Source organism: Silurus aristotelis (genome assembly GCF_946808225.1).
Source record: "Silurus aristotelis genome assembly, chromosome: 28".
NCBI lineage: Eukaryota > Metazoa > Chordata > Actinopteri > Siluriformes > Siluridae > Silurus > Silurus aristotelis.
In genome coordinates, this window is record NC_139601.1 from 16,280,509 (window position 1) to 16,301,462 (window position 20,954).

The 20,954-nt window shown below is 38.1% G+C and overlaps 1 protein-coding gene and 2 pseudogenes across 3 annotated transcripts; 1 reads left to right on the forward strand and 2 right to left on the reverse strand.

The window, feature by feature from the left end:
* Nucleotides 1-939: 939 nt before the first annotated feature.
* On the forward strand, nt 940-4,989 carry tmem244 (transmembrane protein 244). The gene is made up of 6 exons (XM_083534593.1): nt 940-1,530; nt 1,751-1,836; nt 2,681-2,757; nt 3,439-3,564; nt 4,334-4,378; nt 4,863-4,989. Exons 1-6 carry the CDS (start codon nt 1,429-1,431, stop codon nt 4,958-4,960), a joined length of 534 nt encoding a protein of 177 aa, XP_083390719.1. The 5' UTR covers nt 940-1,428; the 3' UTR covers nt 4,961-4,989.
* A 234-nt stretch (nt 4,990-5,223) lies between these two features.
* On the reverse strand, nt 5,224-7,152 carry LOC310722282 (E3 ubiquitin/ISG15 ligase TRIM25-like; annotated as a pseudogene). Its single transcript, XR_014538302.1, has 4 exons — nt 6,299-7,152; nt 5,979-6,074; nt 5,578-5,811; nt 5,224-5,433 (listed from the first exon to the last, which is right to left on the reverse strand). The product of XR_014538302.1 is annotated as an E3 ubiquitin/ISG15 ligase TRIM25-like (transcript).
* A 3,206-nt stretch (nt 7,153-10,358) lies between these two features.
* Nucleotides 10,359-19,404, reverse strand: LOC310722283 (E3 ubiquitin/ISG15 ligase TRIM25-like; annotated as a pseudogene). The gene is made up of 10 exons (XR_014538303.1): nt 18,814-19,404; nt 18,494-18,589; nt 18,067-18,302; nt 17,761-17,947; nt 13,114-13,784; nt 12,795-12,890; nt 12,401-12,634; nt 12,070-12,256; nt 11,764-11,811; nt 10,359-11,631 (listed from the first exon to the last, which is right to left on the reverse strand). The product of XR_014538303.1 is annotated as an E3 ubiquitin/ISG15 ligase TRIM25-like (transcript).
* Nucleotides 19,405-20,954: the final 1,550 nt, after the last annotated feature.

Genomic DNA, 20,954 nt, shown 5'->3' on the forward strand with positions numbered 1-20,954 from the left:
AGAGAGAGAGAGAGAGAGAGAGAGAGACAGAGAGAGAGAGAGAGAGAGAAAGAGAATGTAGAATTCCTGAATGTAGAATTATCTTCTAATAAATTAGAAGAAAAACTAAGAGAAATGCAGGAGGAGAGAGGCCGAGACATTTAAGAAAGAAAGAAAGAAAGAAAGAAAGAAAGAAAGAAAGAAAGAAAGAAAGAAAGAAAGAAAGAAAGAAAGAAAGAAAGAAATTGGTTTACAATTGCGAGAACAAAACATTGCAGAATTAAAAGGAAATAAGAGAACAGACTCAGAAAGAGAAATAAATTACACATGGGAGAGAGTGAATAAAGGAAAGAGAGAGAGAGAGAGAGAGAGAGAGAGAGAGAGAGAGAGAGAGAGAGAGAGAGAGAAAGAGAGAGACCCATTGTCAATTACTATAAGTAGTGTGTTATTGTTATCTGTGCTGTTTCTTTCACACGTCTGTATAATGACACTGACGTCAATAAAGCATCAGACTAGAGGAATAAATTACAAGGAGAATGAGAGAGAGAGAGAGAGAGAGAGAGAGAGAGAGAGAGAGAGAGAGAGAGAGAGAGAGAGAGAGAGAGACTAAACAGCACTGAATAATACTATCATATCCTATATTTATATGATACTGATTCATACAGTTTTAGATTAAATTAGATTAGATTAGATCTTTAAACCTTTATTCGTCCTACAGTAGGGAAATTTCTGTTACAGCAACGAAGAAAATAAATGTGTAAAAAGAAAAGAAATATATAAAGTAGTTACACTTTAAAAAAAATATTGTAGTTAAAATGGTGTTATTGCACAAACACTTCACTATAAATTATACAGAACTATTCTAAATTTAACTAGAGTTCGTATACTTTCTTTCTTTATTATTATCAATTAGTGATCAGAGGGTGTGATGGTGGAGGTGTAGTGTGCAGAAACCCTGACAGATCTCCTCCCTCCAGTATTTTTTATGCAAATAATCCTTGATAGTCCTAATGTCAACAGGAGTATGCTTAAAGACAGCACAGTGTCAGGATTAGCTAAATCTCAGGGTCGCCATGGGAACAGGAAATTAAATGACACCAACACAAAAAAAAACACTGGAATCTCAGTTCTGGGTGTTAAACCGTGCCTAAACAGGATGTTGTCGTTAATGATATATTTAATTCCATACGTTTTTCCATACGACAAAAGATCAAGGCGGTCCTGCTAACACTCTTCGAAACGCATGCTAATACAATGAACAGCTTGTGCTAACATGACGTAGAAAAATGACTCTGCAGCCGCGTTTTGTCCATGTCAGGCGCCGGGAGTAGGATTTAATCCGACTCAGGCTAAAACGTTTAAGCAAGTTGCTAATCCCATTAAAACCGCTGCTCACAGAAACACAGTTAGCATAACACCGCTTTGCAAAATTTTTTTTGCGGAAAGCGTATGCTCCCCATGGTGTGGGATTACTGCTACCGGTGCTGTGGGATGCCTCAATTCAAGCGCCACAGCAAGCTGTCAATCAACACCAAGCTCAGCGACACATGGGTAAAGCTCTTCATCTCAAGGTCAGGAGATCTACCTAAAACACACTGGTTCACAGTTGAATGGGAGAAAGTTCTTGCAGGGCAAAGTGAACAAAAGGAACGGATTTGACTCAGTGATAGGACTGGGATCGTTGATGTTGGCACTGATTTCTTTATATTGTCTTAGCGTTCGTTTTATTCCCGTGCTAACACTCGCAGGCTTTTTGTGTTTCGTTTTCCAGGTGGTTCTTCAAAACTTGTTCATGTGTATGGTGTGTTTCTACTCGCTTTATTACATCGCTGTCAGCCTGTGCATCGGCATCCTGAGGTAAATCTTAGAAAATAATACACTTGTATGTGTGGGCGAGTTCAACTGTGCTAAAAGCTTCCTTTCAGCAAGTTTAATCAGAGCTGCCAAGGTGATGTTTCTTTTATGGCAAGGTTTTTGGTGCATGAATGTGGGTCTGTGATGTCTATCATCATACCAATTATGTACTATTTAAAAAAAAGATGATCAGATGGTCTTTGAGTACATAAAAAATGCATACGCACCAACTTATTTCCAATAAAAAAAATTTTTGGGCTTTAAATCATGCTAATTCTTACACTTTTCTCAGTGTGAGAGAAACTAATAAAACAGGTGTTTCTCACAGCAATCTTCCACTTCTCCAGTGATGTCACTTCCTGACAAAAAAAACTAACTTTTACCAAAACCAAAACATTAATTATACCAGCAGCCATCTTGGAGAACTGGGAATTTTTTCTGCCACTATTTGACAATGCAGATGATAAAGTGGTCAGCGGTTGTTGTTGTTGTTGTTACTTTTTTATGGAACATAATCTTCAACTAATAAATGAAAGAGTAGAGCTTGGTGTCCAGACTTCCATTTCCCACATTAGCTAGAAGACTGAAGATACAAGTGCTACAGTCACCATGATTGATGAAAACTGATGAAGAGTTGATAACCTTAACAATGATGAAACTATAATAAATAGACATTCGGCACTCCCTAAATGAGAATGGGTTCCATTCGGAGTTTGGTTCTATTTATTTTGGAATTGTTGTGAATTTTTGCCACCTTCACTGTTGCGGAAGAGATTTTACCTCAATTAGCTCCATCCTGTTGAGTTGTATTTAAAAGAATACTATGGGTATGTGTTTGTTGTATCAGGGTAGAAGACGTCGACAGGTTATTAGCACCTTTCAACTACAAAATTCAGCCTTCATGGAACAGTCCGGAATATTTAGGTAAGTCCAATTCAGGTTTTTTAAGGACAAAAAAGTTATCACCACCTGATTATTTTTTTTTTGGTTCTTCTCTGAAATGTTCCCACGGTGTCTGAGGCTACGTCTGCACGAATCCGGATAAATAAAAAAACGGCATACCGTGTCCACACTATCGATTTCAATCGTTTCCCAAAAGACACTAATTCACACTGAAACATCTGAAATGCGTTTTCAAAAAGCTACGTACATTTTTCTCCCCAGACTGCTAATTGCCACCACCTGTTCCCAATTAGTACAGACAGATTACAGGAAATTTCGTAGTGTCAAGAAATTTTCCCTACATTTGAAATAGGAGACCCAATGCCTTAAGTCAACTCCATGAAGATCTGCTTTCCATGAGTTGGAGTGGAAGATCTAATGCAATAGAGCTCAAACACCTTTGGGATAAATTGAACCCCACCCCATATCTCCTCACCTTAATCACTACCTGATCCAACCTAGTAACAAATCTCACAAATCACAATTTTTCTAGTGGAACATCTTTTCAGAAGAGTGGTTCTTCATAGAACTATAAATGTGGACTAAATGTGGATTGAGCACAGAATTATGTTCTCCGGTGTCCTGGTGCTATTTCAAGTTCTAAGGACGCCATTAAATTCTGCATTCATGTTTTTTGAGACTGTGCATCTGTTCCTCGTGCAGCGAGTGTGATTTCCACAGAGGTGACGTATATCGTGGGAGGACTCATGTTCGCCTGGATCGTCGAGGAGTGCGTGTGGGACTACGCCGTCACAGTCACATTGCTACACGTCGGCCTTACAGTTGCTGGTATTGAACAATTTTGTAGCCAGAGATAGCTTCAAATGAATTTCACACTCTATTTCCACATTCAACCGAAGTATCTCCGAATCTTAGTTAAAACTGAGACGTTTGAAGAATTCGTTCCAATTTCACTGAAAGACACCAATCAAATAATTCAAAGGTAAAAAAAACGGCAATCAAATAAACACTAAAGAGATACAGCGTGGTGTATGAGCCACAACACAAATGCAATACGTCGCACTGTCATTAGCGATAGTGTTTTAACAAGGCTAAAATAAAGGAAATGTCCTTTGAAAAGAAAGAGCTCAATATTTGAGTGACGGCCCCCTCTGGTGGCGTGATGGGGACACTGCAGCTGGAATCGGTTACACTCGATTTTCTGTAACAGGAGCTTGAAAAGTTACAGCTCACTTAGAGGTGATAAGGAATTGATCATTTCTACCTGCTATGATGTTCTACAACATAAAATGTAATTCCACCAATTAAAAAAGCTACAAAAATTCCACAAAAAATTACAATTGTTTGTAAATTGCTGTGCAAGAAGTAATGACTGAAAAATAGAGAATTTGAGCTGTTTACATTAAGGGTGTACAATTTAATCCAGAAAGAGCTGAAGTGGTTGCAGGTTTTCATTCCATCCAAATGAAAACCTGATCTGTCTATTAAAAACCAAAATCAGTGAATTTAACAGATCTTGATTAGTCTGGATAAAATCCTGCAACCACACCAGGCCTTTCTGGATAAATAAATCTTCATGTTTGCTGTTGTGTTTCAGTCATGGCTGATTTCCCTTCCACAGAACACTGGTGGATTGCTCTCGGTGAGTTCTGACTCTCACATTGACTCCTGATTTCTTTTAGAGCACCAGTTTGACTTTCCTCATTCTAGAATTTCAATCTCTGAATGCTTTCCAACCTGTTACAAAGCCCTCTTTTGTACATAGTGAACCTGTATAATTTAGGAACCCTAGTTCACTACACATTAGAACACTGATGATCAAATATATAGCTTTTATATCTTATATACATTTGTTTGCATAATTATTCTAAAATCTAGCTAGTAGATTTTAATAAAAACACTTAAAATTCAATCAAACTTCAAATACAGTTAGAAAATACAGCTACTTACATTGAAAGCTGAGAGACTTTGAATAATATGATGTCATTTCCTGTAGAGAGCAGAATTTTTTGAACTTTTGCAAATGAGACAGACCTTGAAATGGCTAAAGGAACTTGGGAACTCGTGAGGTGATTAAGATGCACCTTTAGAGTCTAACTCACACTTTAACCTGATTTTTTTTTCAGGTTCAGGTTTAGTGATGATGATCTTCGTCGGGCAGCTTTTGGCAGATCGTCTTTTCCGGAACAATTTTGTGCACCCTGAGGAGCTCCAAAACTTCTAACTCACTTCTCTTCACTGGGAAATGTTCTGATTCTAATGCAGGATTATATACAAGCTTTCACACAAAATAAATCAAAACTGACTGAAAATCAAATAAAACTAAAGCATATAGAAAACCTATTAAACAATGAAATTAAAAACTGAATTATTTCAATAACATACATTTAAAAAGTCATATTATAAGGCTGGGATGCCCAAATTATTTTCTTTGGAAGTTCAAAAATCTAATTTGATTGATGCTAAAAATTGATGGGCTAAAAATTATTAGCAGGAACAGCTCCTCTTACCTTGTGCAGGGATTTTGTTGAATTCCTCCTCACAGAATTCCTCAAGTCTCTTCTTCAGATCTGAGAAATTTTTCCTCATTCCATCTGATGAGTGATGTTGATGGACAGTGATGCTGGATGTGTGAAAATCTGGTCTTTCCTCTGGAGGAGACTGACGTCCAGCAGAGACACAGAGAGACTGGAAACTCTACAGAAAGAGAGGAACTAATGATCTCAGAGTAAAGACACACTTGTGATGTCAGACAGGGACATTTATTGTTCCCTTAATGAGAGGTGTTTTAGAGAGTGTGTGAGGAACAGCTGGTTCTGTAGATCAGACAGTGTGTGTTACCTGGAGGAAATGGATGTGATCGTGTGTGTGTGAAAGCTGCTCCATCTCAGTGACTCTCCTCTGAAGATCAGTGATCTCCTGCTCCAGTTTCTTCGGGAGTCGTTCAGCTCGACTCAGTTCAGCCTCCTCCTGAGCTCTGATCATCTCCATCACCTCCGAGCGCTTTTTGTCTATGGAGCTGATCAGCTCAGTAAAGATCCTCTCACTGTCTTCCACTGCTGTCTGTGCACTGAGCTGTTAGGACACACACACACACACACACACACACACACACACACACACACACACACACACACACACACACATCTATCATTCCCTCTGTCACTGGGACTCTAAATGACTCCATGTTGTCCATGTTGTGTGTGTTTCTAGGAGCAGCTCCGTCTCTGCTCACTGCTCACCTTTATAGTGTTCACAGCCTGTTTCAGCTCCTGCACCTTCTTCTGCTTCTCCTGGATTCTTTGCTGGGATTTCATCTGCTGCTTCTTTAACTCACTCTGAGGAGAAATCATTACTATTAAAGTTCACTCAGGTTTTCTCTCATGTGGACGAGTTTCAGGTGTAAAATAGACGTTGGCTGATTAAATGTTCACTCCTCTGATCTGATTATGAAGAACACTGAGTGAAAATAAATTTACTTCACATGAGACCAGAAAATATGAAGTTAAATGCTGTAACTGACCAAAACTTATTGAGAAATATCATTAGGATGAGTTCTCACCTGTTTCTCAGCTCTTCCTGCTGTAACTGATACAGCGTCATGGCCTTTATGTTTATCCAACATGCACAAAGAGCAAATGATTTGATCAGTTCTGCAGTAGATCTTCAGCACTTCGTCATGTTTAGAGCAGATCTTCTCTTGTAGCTTTACTGAGGATTCAGTTATTGTGTGTTTTTTCAAAGCAGGAACTTCTAGATGAGGTTTAAGATGTGTTTCACAAAAAGAAGACACACACACCAGACAGGACTTGGCGGCTTTGTGTTTTCTTCCGGTGCAGAAATCACACTCCACATCTCCAGGTCCGGCGTAACAGTGATCAGAAGCAGCTTGGACTTCAAACTTCTTCTTCAGTTTCTCCACCACTTCAGCCAGCATGTTGTTTCTGTGTAGAACAGGCCTTTGAATGAAAGTGTCTCTGCACTGAGGACAACTGTAGACACCCTTCTGATCCTCCTGATCCCAGCAGTCATTAATACACACCTTACAGAAACTGTGTCCACATGGGACAGTCACCAGATCGTTCAGGAGATCCAGACACACTGGACAGATGAACTGATCCACGGAAACTGATCTACTGAAATACTGGCCTCTGCCATTTTCCTGCTTTTACACAGTAAGAAATTAAGATCAGTTTTTTTTTTCTGTAATGATGCGTTATTTCCTGGTTCTGTGTGTGTTAGAGAGAGAAGTAGGAGAACCAGAAACACAGGTAGGTTATAAAAACTCACCTGTTAAGCATTTCATCTCCTTTCACTTCATAACTATAACCCATGTATCTACAATTACTGGGATTCATTTCCAGAAATACACAAGTTTCATTTTATGGTCTTTTTGCCTCCTGACACCTCAAACACAACTTCTTTTAGTTGAAAAATCTTTTAGTGACGTCTATAAAAAAAAATCCTGAAAATGTCTGAATTTTTTTAAAGTTGAAGCTTTATTTCTGAGTACTGTCAGACCTTCTGTTATGGAAAATGAATCAACAGTGAAAACAGGGATATTGTGTATGTACTGATAGCTGAACGAGAAATTTCTCAGATTTAGAGAAAATAAAGGTGGACAGACATTCTAAACATTTCAAATAAATAAATAAATAAATGTCCTACACGTTTTGGATTCTAGGGGACAGGTTATATGAATTCTGTAAAATATCTGATAGTTCCTTCAGTTTTATGTCTTGTTCTTTGCTGTATTTTACCATCAATGTCTATAATTGGGGTTGGTGGACCTTCATGCTTGTTCACCACATTTACAACATCCCCAGGTAAACAATTTTTTCAGTATGTCCTTTTTAGAAACAATATCATAGGTAGGTGGTTCCTCCCTCCATTCTACCAGGAACCATGTTTAGCTAACTTTCGAGGAAAGATTATAATAAATTTGGCAACTCCATAATCTCATCATAACATCAACCAGCCAGAGCGCTCTCACGATTACACTCGTTACCTCAGAAATCAGTCTGATCAAAATCATTTCTGAGGTAACAAAAATAATAATAATCATTTCTGAGGTAACGGAAAACAAAAATACATAATTTCTGAGGTAACAAAAAAAAAAGCATTTCTGAGGTAACAACAAAAATAAATAAATAATTTCTGAGGTAACGGGGAAAAAAAACATGCAGTGCACTTTTTACCTCAGAAATTTACTTTTTTATTACCTTAGGAATCATTAGCATTTTTTTGTTACCTCAGAAATCATTGTAATCAGCACCAGACTGATTTCTGAGGTAACAAGTGAACAGTGCAATTTTTGTTACCTCATAAATCAGTTCCTGTGTGTGATTTTTTTTTTTCATTTTCATATATTTGTTACAAACACACGGCAATTAAGTGATTTGAAACAGAACAGTAATTTACGATAAAATAATGTAATAAAATTAGGACTGTACCTCAAGAGGACGCTGCTGTAGGTGACTGTTCTCACATCAACTACATGAAGCGAGATGAGCGCCAAAGAAGCTGTTCTTCTCAGTGAATCGAATCAGTGAACCGAATCTTTTCTATTAAAAGTTTAATTTACCGGTCCTTAATGCAAATTACATTGTTTCGCCAGTAGGTGGTGACAAACGATTCACTAAGATTTGAATCTTTACTTTTGTATCTGTATTTTTATCTATCCATGTATATATCAATTTATCTGTCAGTGTGGTTGTCTGCTGGTAATCACTTATAAACTTTGACTATTATTATTTTTAAAGAAATTCGACCAATGCTCGATTCCATGAGCCAGAACATTTTACACAGAACAGACACTTTCATCAATCAAAAACCACAAGAGGATTCAAGCATGGAAACTCCCTCTGAAAACTTGATTAATAGTATATATATATATATATATATATATATATATATATATATACACTCATAGAAAACATGTTACATTTTTCATGTACAATTAACTTTTGTAACTAAATCCAAATTTTATTATGGTCACCCCTTTGGCATACTAAGGCAAAGAAAACTTTTCTGATGAAGAATCTAACAAGGAAACACTTTTGTACAGTAATGTAAATGTAGTCACTGTTATATGCTTCTAATTTTAATGTCCTTCAATTTCCTACTCTCCTGGCAAGTTGTGGACAGGGTTGTGCATAATGTTCTGCCATAGTTGAAGATCTGGCGGTGGAAGTGTTTGGACGAGAGACCTTGGCCAATGTCTGGAAGGGCTGTCAAGGCTAAAAAAAAGGCACTTTAGCAAAGCCAGTTTTAGCTAAATTTGTCCGTTAATTGGACTCTGCTTTGCTCTGCCCTGAAGATCCATTGTTTTGTTGTGAAGTTATTCCACCTGCAGATACCCTCCAGAAGACAACTTGCAAACTCCTGCATAAATTCAGATCTATCCTGCACGATATTCCTGCATGAAACGTTTTAATAGACCTGCAGGAGCGTAATTCCTGAGTATAATTGTTTCCTTCATAGAATTCCCACAGGTATTCCGAAAGGAAAAAGCTAAAAATCCTGTAGGAAATCTGTATAATAGTCATGCAGGATTCCTGCAGTTTTTCTTTTGTAAGGGAAACCCCTACTTGGGTCTGGTTTGGTCTCAAAAAGAGCATTGTTGAACAAATGGACTGAAATACCCTCAGCTGAAACACTGGTGCTCCTGACATCTTTCCCCAGCATATCTCTAGCACTTGGAGGAGGGCTTCTTAAACACTGGGACCATCTGGTTATGAATCAGATGGTCAAGACAAATGAGGGAAATCAGAGATAAATATATATATGGGAAGTTCAGTATTAATAAGAATCGCTCAAGGCATCACTGTTGCCTGCTCACTCGCACACCAGGTAAACTTTGATTGAACTCTATGCTCCACCATCTTTATACTATACGATAAACACATTTATAAAGAAGGAACAGAAGTAAACATCTCATTTAAAAAATCTGGTATAAAAAATCTAACCGTTGAACCACTTTTTAATTATACTGTAAATATATCAACACAACCCAAGCAGCCTTTTATCATCAACTCTGGATCTTCACTACAAAAGGATTTACAGCAGGACCGTGTCTCACTACAAGCACTAAAACCTCCACCACATTGTGTTCATTACATGTAAATAAAGCAGAAAGATTTCACTGGATTCTGCACTTCAGTGTCATTTGTTCTGCTGAAAAATTTACCTCATTCTGTCACTGCATTGTTCAAAGCTCACTACACACTTAATGAGTGCCTCAACACTTCATGATGAGCCATGAGTGGCACATAGGAGAACACTGGAGGACCAGGAGGAAACCCACACTGAAACATGTAAAAGGTTTAAAACACAGTAGACCAGAGATCTCATTAAAATAAGGTCTAGACAAAGGCAGAGGTGATTCAAGATCATAACCAAAAGATCAATTCAGAATAAACACAGCTCAGCTCTCAGGAGATTTTCTACCAAACTAGAAGAGTTCACAAGTACTAAGTGCTCCATGTGTGTTTTATGAAAACAAACAGGAAATGAGCGGAGTAAATAAAGAGAAGCTTTAGAATGTGGGGAAATGGCGCCATCTGGTGGTCTAGAGGTAAGATTTTACACTGTTCATAGACACGACAGGAGTGAAAAAATCCTCAAGAATTACAATTAATTTTCTTTATTGTGTAGAAAATTATTTTAAGTCGTTCCCAGTGACTGCAAAAGGAGACAGAATGATAGAAAGATAGAAAGATAGATAGATAGATAGATAGATAGATAGATAGATAGATAGATAGATAGATAGATAGATAGATAGATAGATAGATAGATAGATAGATAGATAGATAGATAGATAGATAGATAGATAGATAGAAAGAAACAAAGAAAAAGTCAATGATGATATGAGATAAAAAAAAATATCTAACGTATTGAATAACATTAATGGTTTTTGCCTTAACATTTTATATATTAACCCAAAATATTGACATTTGTGTGAGCTGTTACTATAGAAAAAAGAAAGTATTAAAACATTCATAAAAACCTGAGCTACTGTCAGAGCTGCTATTCCAGATAATTCATCAAAACCATCCTGTTTCAAAGGGGTAGGAATTTTAGGTAACACACAAACAAAATGTTGTTTTGTTCTGGATTTATTATTGACAATTAAATATTTAATGAGATCAGGAGAAATCATTTGATCATTGTCTTTTTAGATTTTATTTGTTTCTTGTCAATTTTGTAACATTTTATTTTTTATTATTATAAAATATCTGATATTTATTCATTAAAATATTAGATTGTTTTTGTGCAGCTGGATTGTTTTGTAGTAAAACAGATGTTCGAGAAACAATGTGGCAACGTGCAGGAATTTTACCTCGAACACTACAATTTACTCTGGATCACACAATCTCACAGTAGATGAACCAAATGATAAGTAGTGAAGTCCAAACCCAGCATATAGAGGCTGAGTGAATGTGATTTGGACTCTGTGGAGGAGCTTCATGGTGTCAGAGATGCTGTAGAAGGACAGAGTTCCTGCACTGTGATCCACATACACTCCTATTCTGGATGGTGGCAGAACTCTGAGATCAGTCTTAATGTTGTTGTGAAAGAAACAGAGAGAAGTAGAAGAACACTGCAGGCTCCAGGACTGATTGTTGCGTCCAAACACACACTCATCACCCCGTCCTTTCCTTCTGATGTCTTTATATGAGACTGAAATGTCCACACCCACACCAGTCCACTCCACCTCCCAGTAACAGCATCCACACACACTTTGTTCACACAACACTTGAGGCCAGGAGTCAAATCTCTCTGGATGATCAGAGTACTGCTGCTTTCTCACACTACCGCTCACTGCTCTGTTCTTCTCAGACAGAATGAGTTTACGATGTGCCGTGTTGGGATCCAGAGTCAGATAAAAGGAATCTAAAATAAAAGAGAAATACAACCTGAACTATGAGAACACTGTGTGTGTGTGTGTGTGTGTGTGTGTGTGTGTGTGTGTGTGTGTGTGTGTGTGTGTGTGTGTGTGTGTGTGTGTGTGTGTGTGTGACATACATTTCAGAAACTCATCTCTGCTCTGTGGCTCTGAGAGAAAAGACTGAACTGTGGAGACAGAAATAAAATTATCAGATGATAAAACACATAAAATCAGATATTTATATCAATCATCAGAAACGTGTAGATCAGAAACGTGTGTAGGTCACGTGTCAGACTTCAGTCTTGAAGCACTAGAGGGCAGAGTTTCTCAGCTCGAAGAACTTGATGCTCAGGAATGAAGACTGACCTCTCTACATCACTCTGTCACAGAGTGAGTAAAGACCTCCATCATTGTGTTTCTCCAGCAGGAACAGCTCCTCTTACCTTGTGCAGGGATTTTGTTGAATTCCCTCTCACAGAAATCCTCAAGTTTCTTCTTCAGATCTGAGAAATTTTTCCTTATTCCATCTGATAAGTGATGTTGATGGACAGTGATGCTGGATGTGTGAAAATCTGGTCTTTCTAATGGAGGAGACTGACGTCCAGCAGAGACACAGAGAGACTGGAAACTCTACAGAAAGAGAGTAACTAATGATCTCAGAGTAAAGACACACTTGTGATGTCAGACAGGGACATTTATTGTTCCCTTAATGAGAGGTGTTTTAGAGAGTGTATGAGGAACAGCTGGTTCTGTAGATCAGACAGTGTGTGTTACCTGGAGGAAATGGATGTGATCGTGTGTGTGTGAAAGCTGCTCCAGCTCAGTGACTCTCCTCTGAAGATCAGTGATCTCCTGCTTCAGTTCCTCCAGGAGTCGTTCAGCTCGACTCAGTTCAGCCTCCTCCTGAGCTCTGATCATCTCCATCACCTCCAAGCGCTTTTTCTCCATGGAGCTGATCAGTTCAGTAAAAATCTTCTCACTGTCCTCCACTGCTGTCTGTGCATTGAGCTGTTGAACACACACACACACACACACACACACACACACACACACACACACACACACACACACATCTATCATTCCCTCTGTCACTGGGACTCTAAATGACTCCATGTTGTCCATGTTGTGTGTGTTTCTAGGAGCAGCTCCGTCTCTGCTCACTGCTCACCTTTATAGTGTTCACAGCCTGTTTCAACTCCTGCACCTTCTTCTGCTTCTCCTGGATTCTTTGCTGGGATTTCATCTGCTGCTTCTTTAACTCACTCTAGGAGGAATCATTATTATTAAAGTTCACTCAGGTTTTCTCTCATGTGGACGAGTTTCAGGTGTAAAATAGACGTTGGCTGATTAAATGTTCACTCCTCTGATCTGATTATGAAGAACACTGAGTGAAAATAAATTAACTTCACATGAGACCAGAAAATATGAAGTTAAATGCTGTAACTGACCAAAACTTATTGAGAAATATCATTAGGATGAGTTCTCACCTGTTTCTCAGCTCTTCCTGCTGTAACTGATACAGCGTCATGGCCTTTATGTTTATCCAACATGCACAAAGAGCAAATGGATATTTGATCAGTTCTGCAGTAGATCTCAATCAGCTTGTCATGTTCAGAGCAGATCTTCTCTTGTAGTTTTGCTGAGGCTTTAGTTAATGTGTGTTTTTTCAAAGCAGGAATTTCTAGATGAGGTTTTAGATGAATTTCACAAAAAGAAGTCACACACACCAGACAGGATTTGACGGCTTTGTGTTTTCTCCCGATGCAGAAATCACACTCCACATCTCCAGGTCCGGCGTAACAGTGATCAGAAGCAGCTTGGACTTCAGTCTTCTTCTTCAGTTTCTCCACCACTTCAGCCAGCATGTTGTTTTTGCGTAGAACAGGCCTTGGAGTGAAAGTGTCTCTGCACTGAGGACAGCTGTAGACGCGCTTCTGATTCTCCTGATCCCAGCAGCCATTAATACACACCTTACAGAAACTGTGACCACACGGGACAGTCACCGGATCGTTCAGGAGATCCAGACACACTGGACAGATGAACTGATCATGATCTACTGAAATACTAGCCTCCGCCATTTTCACTCCTTTCACAGAAACAGAAAGAAAGACAAAGAAAAAGAGATAAAGAGGAAGAGAGGGAGCTTCTATCTGAGTTCAGTGTTTTATCTAAATGAACTTTGAGCTTTTGAGTTTATAGCGTAAAAAAGACAGTGGGCGGGGCTTTAAAGGAGGACGATGAAGATAAACTCCATGATTCTTATAGAGTATAATGTTCTGTATTTTAATTATTACTATATAAATATCCATTAATTTTTGAGCATCTGAAGAACTTAGAAAATCTATTCGGATGATAATAAAAAATATTTACTACAATAGTTTAGTTAGTTAGTGTGGGAAGAAGCTCATTGGTGCAGATGTAATAGTGATTTGCTGGAAAACTACTAGCCTAGGTTTTACTAAACAATTTATTTAAGTTCTGATCCTTGTATGGAATATTTGATAAAACATGATCAAATGGACCTTCAACTGACTTCCAAAGGGTCCTCCACAGACAGTTTTAATCCACTGGAGACCATTGAGCCAGGACACATAACATCCCTGACATATCACCAGCACTTGGAGGAGGGCTTCTGAAACACCAGGACATGGTTATGAACCCGATGGTCCAGAAGAATGGTAAAATCAGTGACACCATTCAGGGATAGATGTTGATTACAGCACATCATCTCTAACACACCTCTGGGGAATAACTTAATGGATGGATGACTTTTAATAGTAATTAGTTAAAGTTCTGTTCTTGTATAGAATTTGTTGCTTTTCCTTTAGTTACAGGAATAAAAGCTGTGTATAAAAAAGTTTTATTAAATATATTCCAAGTGTTAAACACTTTATTCTTTATTCCGTGTTTATCAGATCCAAAGAGCAGGTAAATATTTAACCAACCAGCACTCATTAATCAGGATGTTTATAGCTTTATGCTTCTGCAAACTGAAGATCTGTAATCACCTCAGAAATGAGCACAGAGGCTACATATGAGGGAGAATGAGGTTGAAAAGCACAACAGAATAGGATGATGACTAATGTAGTGCTGCAACTACTAATTATACTGATCATCGATTAATTGATTTTTACAAATCATTGGATTTTTTAAAAAAAAACTGAAATAAACTGTTTTGTTTATTATAACTATATAAAATACTAATTCAGGGTATTTATGTATAAAAGTGTACTTTAAAAAATGCAAAAGCCACATATTGAGTTGAACTCTCTTTAATGTTGCCATTTTAAAGATAATAGTAGCTGCTTGTTCAGGAGTAAATGTGGGACTTTTCCTTTAACAAAGTCACTCATGCTGGTGGTTTATTTCTGTAGTAAATAATAAAACATTTGAGTAGGAAAAGTGTAAATTGTGTAAATCAACATTTGCCTTGTTTTTACAGTTTTTATACAGTTTTCACCTTCATCCGGGACACCAGTGTGTTTTCTTTTTTCTTTTCACATGTGGCTGTTTTCTTGCAGTCACGCAAACCCGTAACTTGAGCAGCCCAACTATTCGATAACAACATTTGTTGACAACCAATTTTGTTATTGATTATTATCAATTAGTTGTTGCAGCCCTACACTAATCCAACCCAAGTGTTATTGAAGGCACCACATCACAACCTAAGCAGCCTTTTATCATCCACTCTGGATCTTCACAACAAGAGGATTTACAGCAGGACTGTGTCTCACTACAAGCACTAAAACCGCCACCACATTGTGTTCAATAATCATGTAAAAATATAAAGCAGAAAGATTTCACTGGATTCTGCACTTTAGTGTCATTTGTTCTGCTGAAATATTTTCCTCATTCTGTCACGGTGTCAGGAATTCCCCTGCCACGCCCCCTTTTGTGGCTGTCAGACTCTTCGCTTTCTTCACGGCTGCGTTTACCTTCCCCAGCGCACCTCGGACTACCGACGCTTCTCCGTCGCTGCCTCTGCGCCGCGCTTCCTCCATAACGCACCGTGGATATTATTTGCGGACTGCCTTTTGCCGGATTATCCCGATCTCTGCGGGTATTTTGTGTTGGCTCTGCCTTTTGTTTAATAAACACGTTTGCTTATATTCCGGCTTTCGCCTCCATATCCGCCGCGTAACACACTGCATCGTTCACTGCTCATAGAATCTCCACTTCACACTTAATTAATGCCTCAACACTTCATTATGAGCCATCAGTGACACGTGAGAGAACACTGGAGGACCAGGAGGAAACCCACACTGAAACATGTAAAAGGTTTAATACACAGTAGACCAGAGATCTGATTAAAATAAAGGCAAAGGCAGATGTGATTCAAGATCATACGCAGGAGATCAATCCAGAATAAACACAGCTCAGCTCTCAGGAGATTTTCTACCAAACTGGAAGAGTTCACAAGTTCTGAGTGTTCCATGTGTGTTTTATGAGAACAAACAGGAAATGATTGGAGTGAATGAAGAGAAGCTTCAGAATGTGGTTATGGGCGCCCCCTGGTGGTCTAGAGGTAAGATTTTACACTGTTCATAGACATGATAGAGGTGAAAAAAAATCCTCAATAATTACAATTCATTTTCTTTATTGTGTAGAAAATTATTCTTTGTTGTTCCCAGAGACTGCAAAGGGAGACAAAATAGATAGAAGGAGAGACACAAAGGCAGATAAGAGTGAAAGAGGGGGACACATGAAGACGAGAGACAGTGTTAGATAAAAGAAGAGACAATGCTATTAAGAGATATTAGACAGAAAGAGAAACTTAAACATAGAAGAAATTCACATATCGAAGGGAGAGAAGAGACGATGATAGATAGACAACAGGAAAATGAACAACAGAAATTAAGATACAATGAGAGACAGAATAGACAAAGAAATAGTAAATGATAAACATGAGATAAAACTAAAAAAGAAAGAAGAAAAAAAAAAAATATATATATATATATATATATATATATATATATATATATATATAATATACACATACACAATTATGGTTTTGAAATTTAAATTTTATATATTAAATATTATTAATTTGTGTGAGCTGTTACCATAGAAAAAATATAGTATTAGAACATTCATATAAAACTGAGCTACTGTCAGAGCTGCTGTTCCAGATAATTCATCAAAACCATCCTGTTTTACATGGGGAATGAATTTCAGGTAACACATAAGCCAATTGTTGTTCTGTTCTGGATGTATTACTGTTTATTAAATATTTAATGGGATCAGGAAAAATCATTTAATTGTTTTTTTTTGTTTTGTTTTTTTGTTTGTTTGTTTCTTGTCAAATTTTAAACATTAATTATAAAATTACTGATATTTATTCATTAAAATATTAGATTGGTTTTGTGCAGCTGGATTGGGTGCTAGTTAGACAGATGTTTAAGCAACAATGTAGCAGAGTGCAAAGATTTTACATTAAACACTACACACTTTATTCTGGATCACACAATTTCACTCTAGAATAGTAAAGTCTAAATCCAGCATAAAGAGGCTGAGTGAATGTAGTTTGGACTCTGTGGAGGAGCTTCATGGTGTCAGAGACGCTGTAGAAGGACAGAGTTCCTGCACTGTGATCCACATACACTCCTATTCTGGATGGTGGCAGAACTCTGAGATCAGTCTTAATGTTGTTGTGATAGAAACAGACAGAAGAAAAAGAACACTGCAGACTCCAGGACTGATTGTTGCATCCAAACACACATTCATCACCCCGTCTGTGTGTGTGTGAGACGTACATTTCAGAAACTCATCTCTGCTCTGTGGCTCTGAGAGAAAAAACTGAACTGTGGAGACAAAAATAAAATGATCAGATGATAAAACACAAAATCAGATATTTATATCAATCATCAGAAACGTGTGTAGGTCAGAAACGTGTGTAGGTCACGTGTCAGACTTCAGTCTTGAAGCACCAGAGGGCAGAGTTTCTCAGCTCGAACACAAACTCCTTCACATCAGCAGTTCATCATCAAGACTGGAATCAGGTGAGTGTTAAAAACTCTAAACTGTGCAGAACTTTGATACCCAGGAATGAAGACTGACCCCTCGACATCACTCTGTCACAGAGCGAGTAAAGACCTCCATCATTGTGTTTCTCCAGCAGGAACAGCTCCTCTTACCTTGTGCAGGGATTTTGTTGAATTCCTTCTCACAGAATTCCTCAAGTTTCTTCTTCAGATCTGAGAAATTTTTCCTCATTCCATCTGATAAGTGATGTTGATGGACAGTGATGCAGGATGTGTGAAAATCTGGTCTTTCCTCTGGAGGAGACTGACGACTGACGACAGAAAGAGAGGAACGAATGATCTCAGAGTAAAGACACACTTGTGATGTCGGACAGGGACATTTATTGTTCCCTTAATGAGAGGTGTTTTAGAGAGTGTGTGAGGAACAGCTGGTTCTGTAGATCAGACAGTGTGTGTTACCTGGAGGAAATGGATGTGATCGTGTGTGTGTGTGAAAGCTGCTCCAGCTCAGTGACTTTCCTCTGAAGATCAGCGATCTCCTGCTCCAGTTCCTCCAGGAGTCGTTCAGCTCGACTCAGTTCAGCCTCCTCCTGAGCTCTGATCATCTCCATCACCTCCGAGCGCTTGTTCACCATGGAGCTGATCATTTCAGTAAAGATCTTCTCACTGTCCTCCACTGCTGTCTGTGCACTGAGCTGTTAGGACACACACACACACACACACGCACACGCGCACACACACACACACACACACACACACACACACACACACACACACACACACACACACATCTATCATTCCCTCTGTCACTGGGACTCTAAATGACTCCATATTGTCCATGTTGTGTGTGTTTCTAGGAGCAGCTCCGTCTCTGCTCACTGCTCACCTTTATAGTGTTCACAGCCTGTTTCAGCTCCTGCACCTTCTTCTGCTTCTCCTGGATTCTCTGCTGGGATTTCATCTGCTGCTCCTTTAACTCACTCTGAGGAGAAATCATTATTATTAAAGTTCACTCAGGTTTTCTCTCATGTGGACGAGTTTCAGGTGTAAAATAGACGTTGGCTGATTAAATGTTCACTCCTCTGATCTGATTATGAAGAACACTGAGTGAAAATAAATTTACTTTACATGAGACCAGAAAATATCAAGTTAAATGCTGTAACCGACCAAAACTTAATGAGAAATATCATTAGGACGAGTTCTCACCTGTTTCTCAGCTCTTCCTGCTGTAACTGATACAGCGTCATGGCCTTTATGTTTATCCAACATGCACAAAGAGCAAATGGATATTTGATAAGTTCTGCAGTAGATCTTCAGCACTTCATCATGTTTAGAGCAGATCTTCTCTTGTAGCTTTGCTGATGCTTCAGTTAATGTGTTTTTTCAAAGCAGAAATTTTTAGATGTGGTTTCAGATCAGTTTCACAAAAAGAAGTCAGACACACCAGACAGGATTTGACGGCTTTGTGTTTTCTCCGGTGCAGAAATCACACTCCACATCTCCAGGTCCGGCGTAACTGTGATCAGGAGAAGCAGCTTGGACTTCAGTCTTCTTCTTCAGTTTCTCCACCACTGCAGCCAGCATGTCGTTTCTGCGTAGAACAGGTCTTGGAGTGAAAGTGTCTCTGCACTGAGGACAGCTGTAGACGCTCTTCTGATCCTCCTGATTCCAGTGATGATTAATACACACCTTACAGAAACTGTGACCACACGGGACAGTCACCGGATCCTTCAGGAGATCCAGACACACTGGACAGATGAATTGATCCTGATCTAACAAAATACTGGACCCCGCCATTTTTCTGAGCTCACACACTGAGAGAGCAAACAGCACTCAGAATCCAGTTTCGTTTTCTCTGAAATCAAAAGCCACAACTCCCTGTTTATTTTTGAATTTATTTTTTTTAACAGAGAACCGGAAGGGGAGGGAGCAGAGAACAACACATTAGATCCGGATGCTGCTGTGATACATTTCACCAGAAGGGGAAGCAAAAGATTCAAAGATCTTTCACATGCTTTACACAGGATACTGTATAACAAATATAACTAACATATATCATATTATATTGAATAATAACAATAACAACAACAACCATAATAATAATAATAATAATAATAATAATAATAATAATAATAATAATAATAATAATAATACAGTTACAGCATAGGGCAGACAGTCTTAACCAGAGCGACGTACAAATAAGACATGGAGCTCAGTGGATAATAATTTGGGTTACTGATTGAAAGGTCTGGGGGTCAAACCCCAGTATCACCAAGCCACCACTGGGGGGCCATTGAGCACGTCCCTTTATAAATATCTCAAAATTATAAACGCTTTAAAACACTTGGTTTTGCCCTCATTTTTCATGAGCTGAACTCAAAGATCTTAGACTTGTACACAAAAGGCCTATTTTTCTCAAATCTGTACACAAATCTGTCTAAATCTGTGTTAGTGAGCTCTGCTCCTTGGCTATAATCATCCACCTCACAGGTGTGGCAGATCAAGATGCTAATTAGACTGCCTGATTACTGCACAGATGTGCCTCAGGCTGGTCACAATAGAAGGCGATACTAAAATGTGCAGTTTTACTGTATTGGGGGGTTTGAAAACCAGTCAGTATCTGGTGTGACCACCATTTCCTCACGCATTTGACCCTGTACAGTGAAAACGTCCGTGAAGAGAGAACACCTCAAGTGCCAGACACCATCGAATGTGAGCATTTGCCCACTCAAGTCGGTTATGGCGACGAACTGCAGTCAGGTTCGAGACCCCGATGAGGACAACGAGCATGTGGATGAGCTTCCCTGAGACACTTTCTGACAGTTTTGTGCACATAGAAAAAAAAGTCTTAAATCTTTGAGTTTAGCTCATGAAAAATGGGGACAAAAAACCCCCAAAATTGTTGCCTTTATCATTTTGTTCAGCATGCATAGTCTTTAATAAAAACTAAAAAAATAAATAATTACTAATATTAGCAATAACAATAGCAATTGCTAACTAATATTAGCAATAATTACTAAAAATAATCAATAATTATTAATATTAGCAATAGCAGCAAGAATAATAACAAAAATAAACAAGAAGAACAAGAACAAGAAGAACAAGAAACATCAATAATTGAAAAGATAATAATAGCAACAACAAAAACAACAGTAATAATAATAATATTAATATTAATAATAATAATGATAATAAAAAAGTAAACAATAAATGATTATTATTAATGTAATAAATAATAATTACATTTCTACTACTACAAATAATAATAATAATAATAATAATAGCAGTAACAATAATAATAATAAACAATACAATTAATCACAATAAAACAGTTACAAATAAATAAA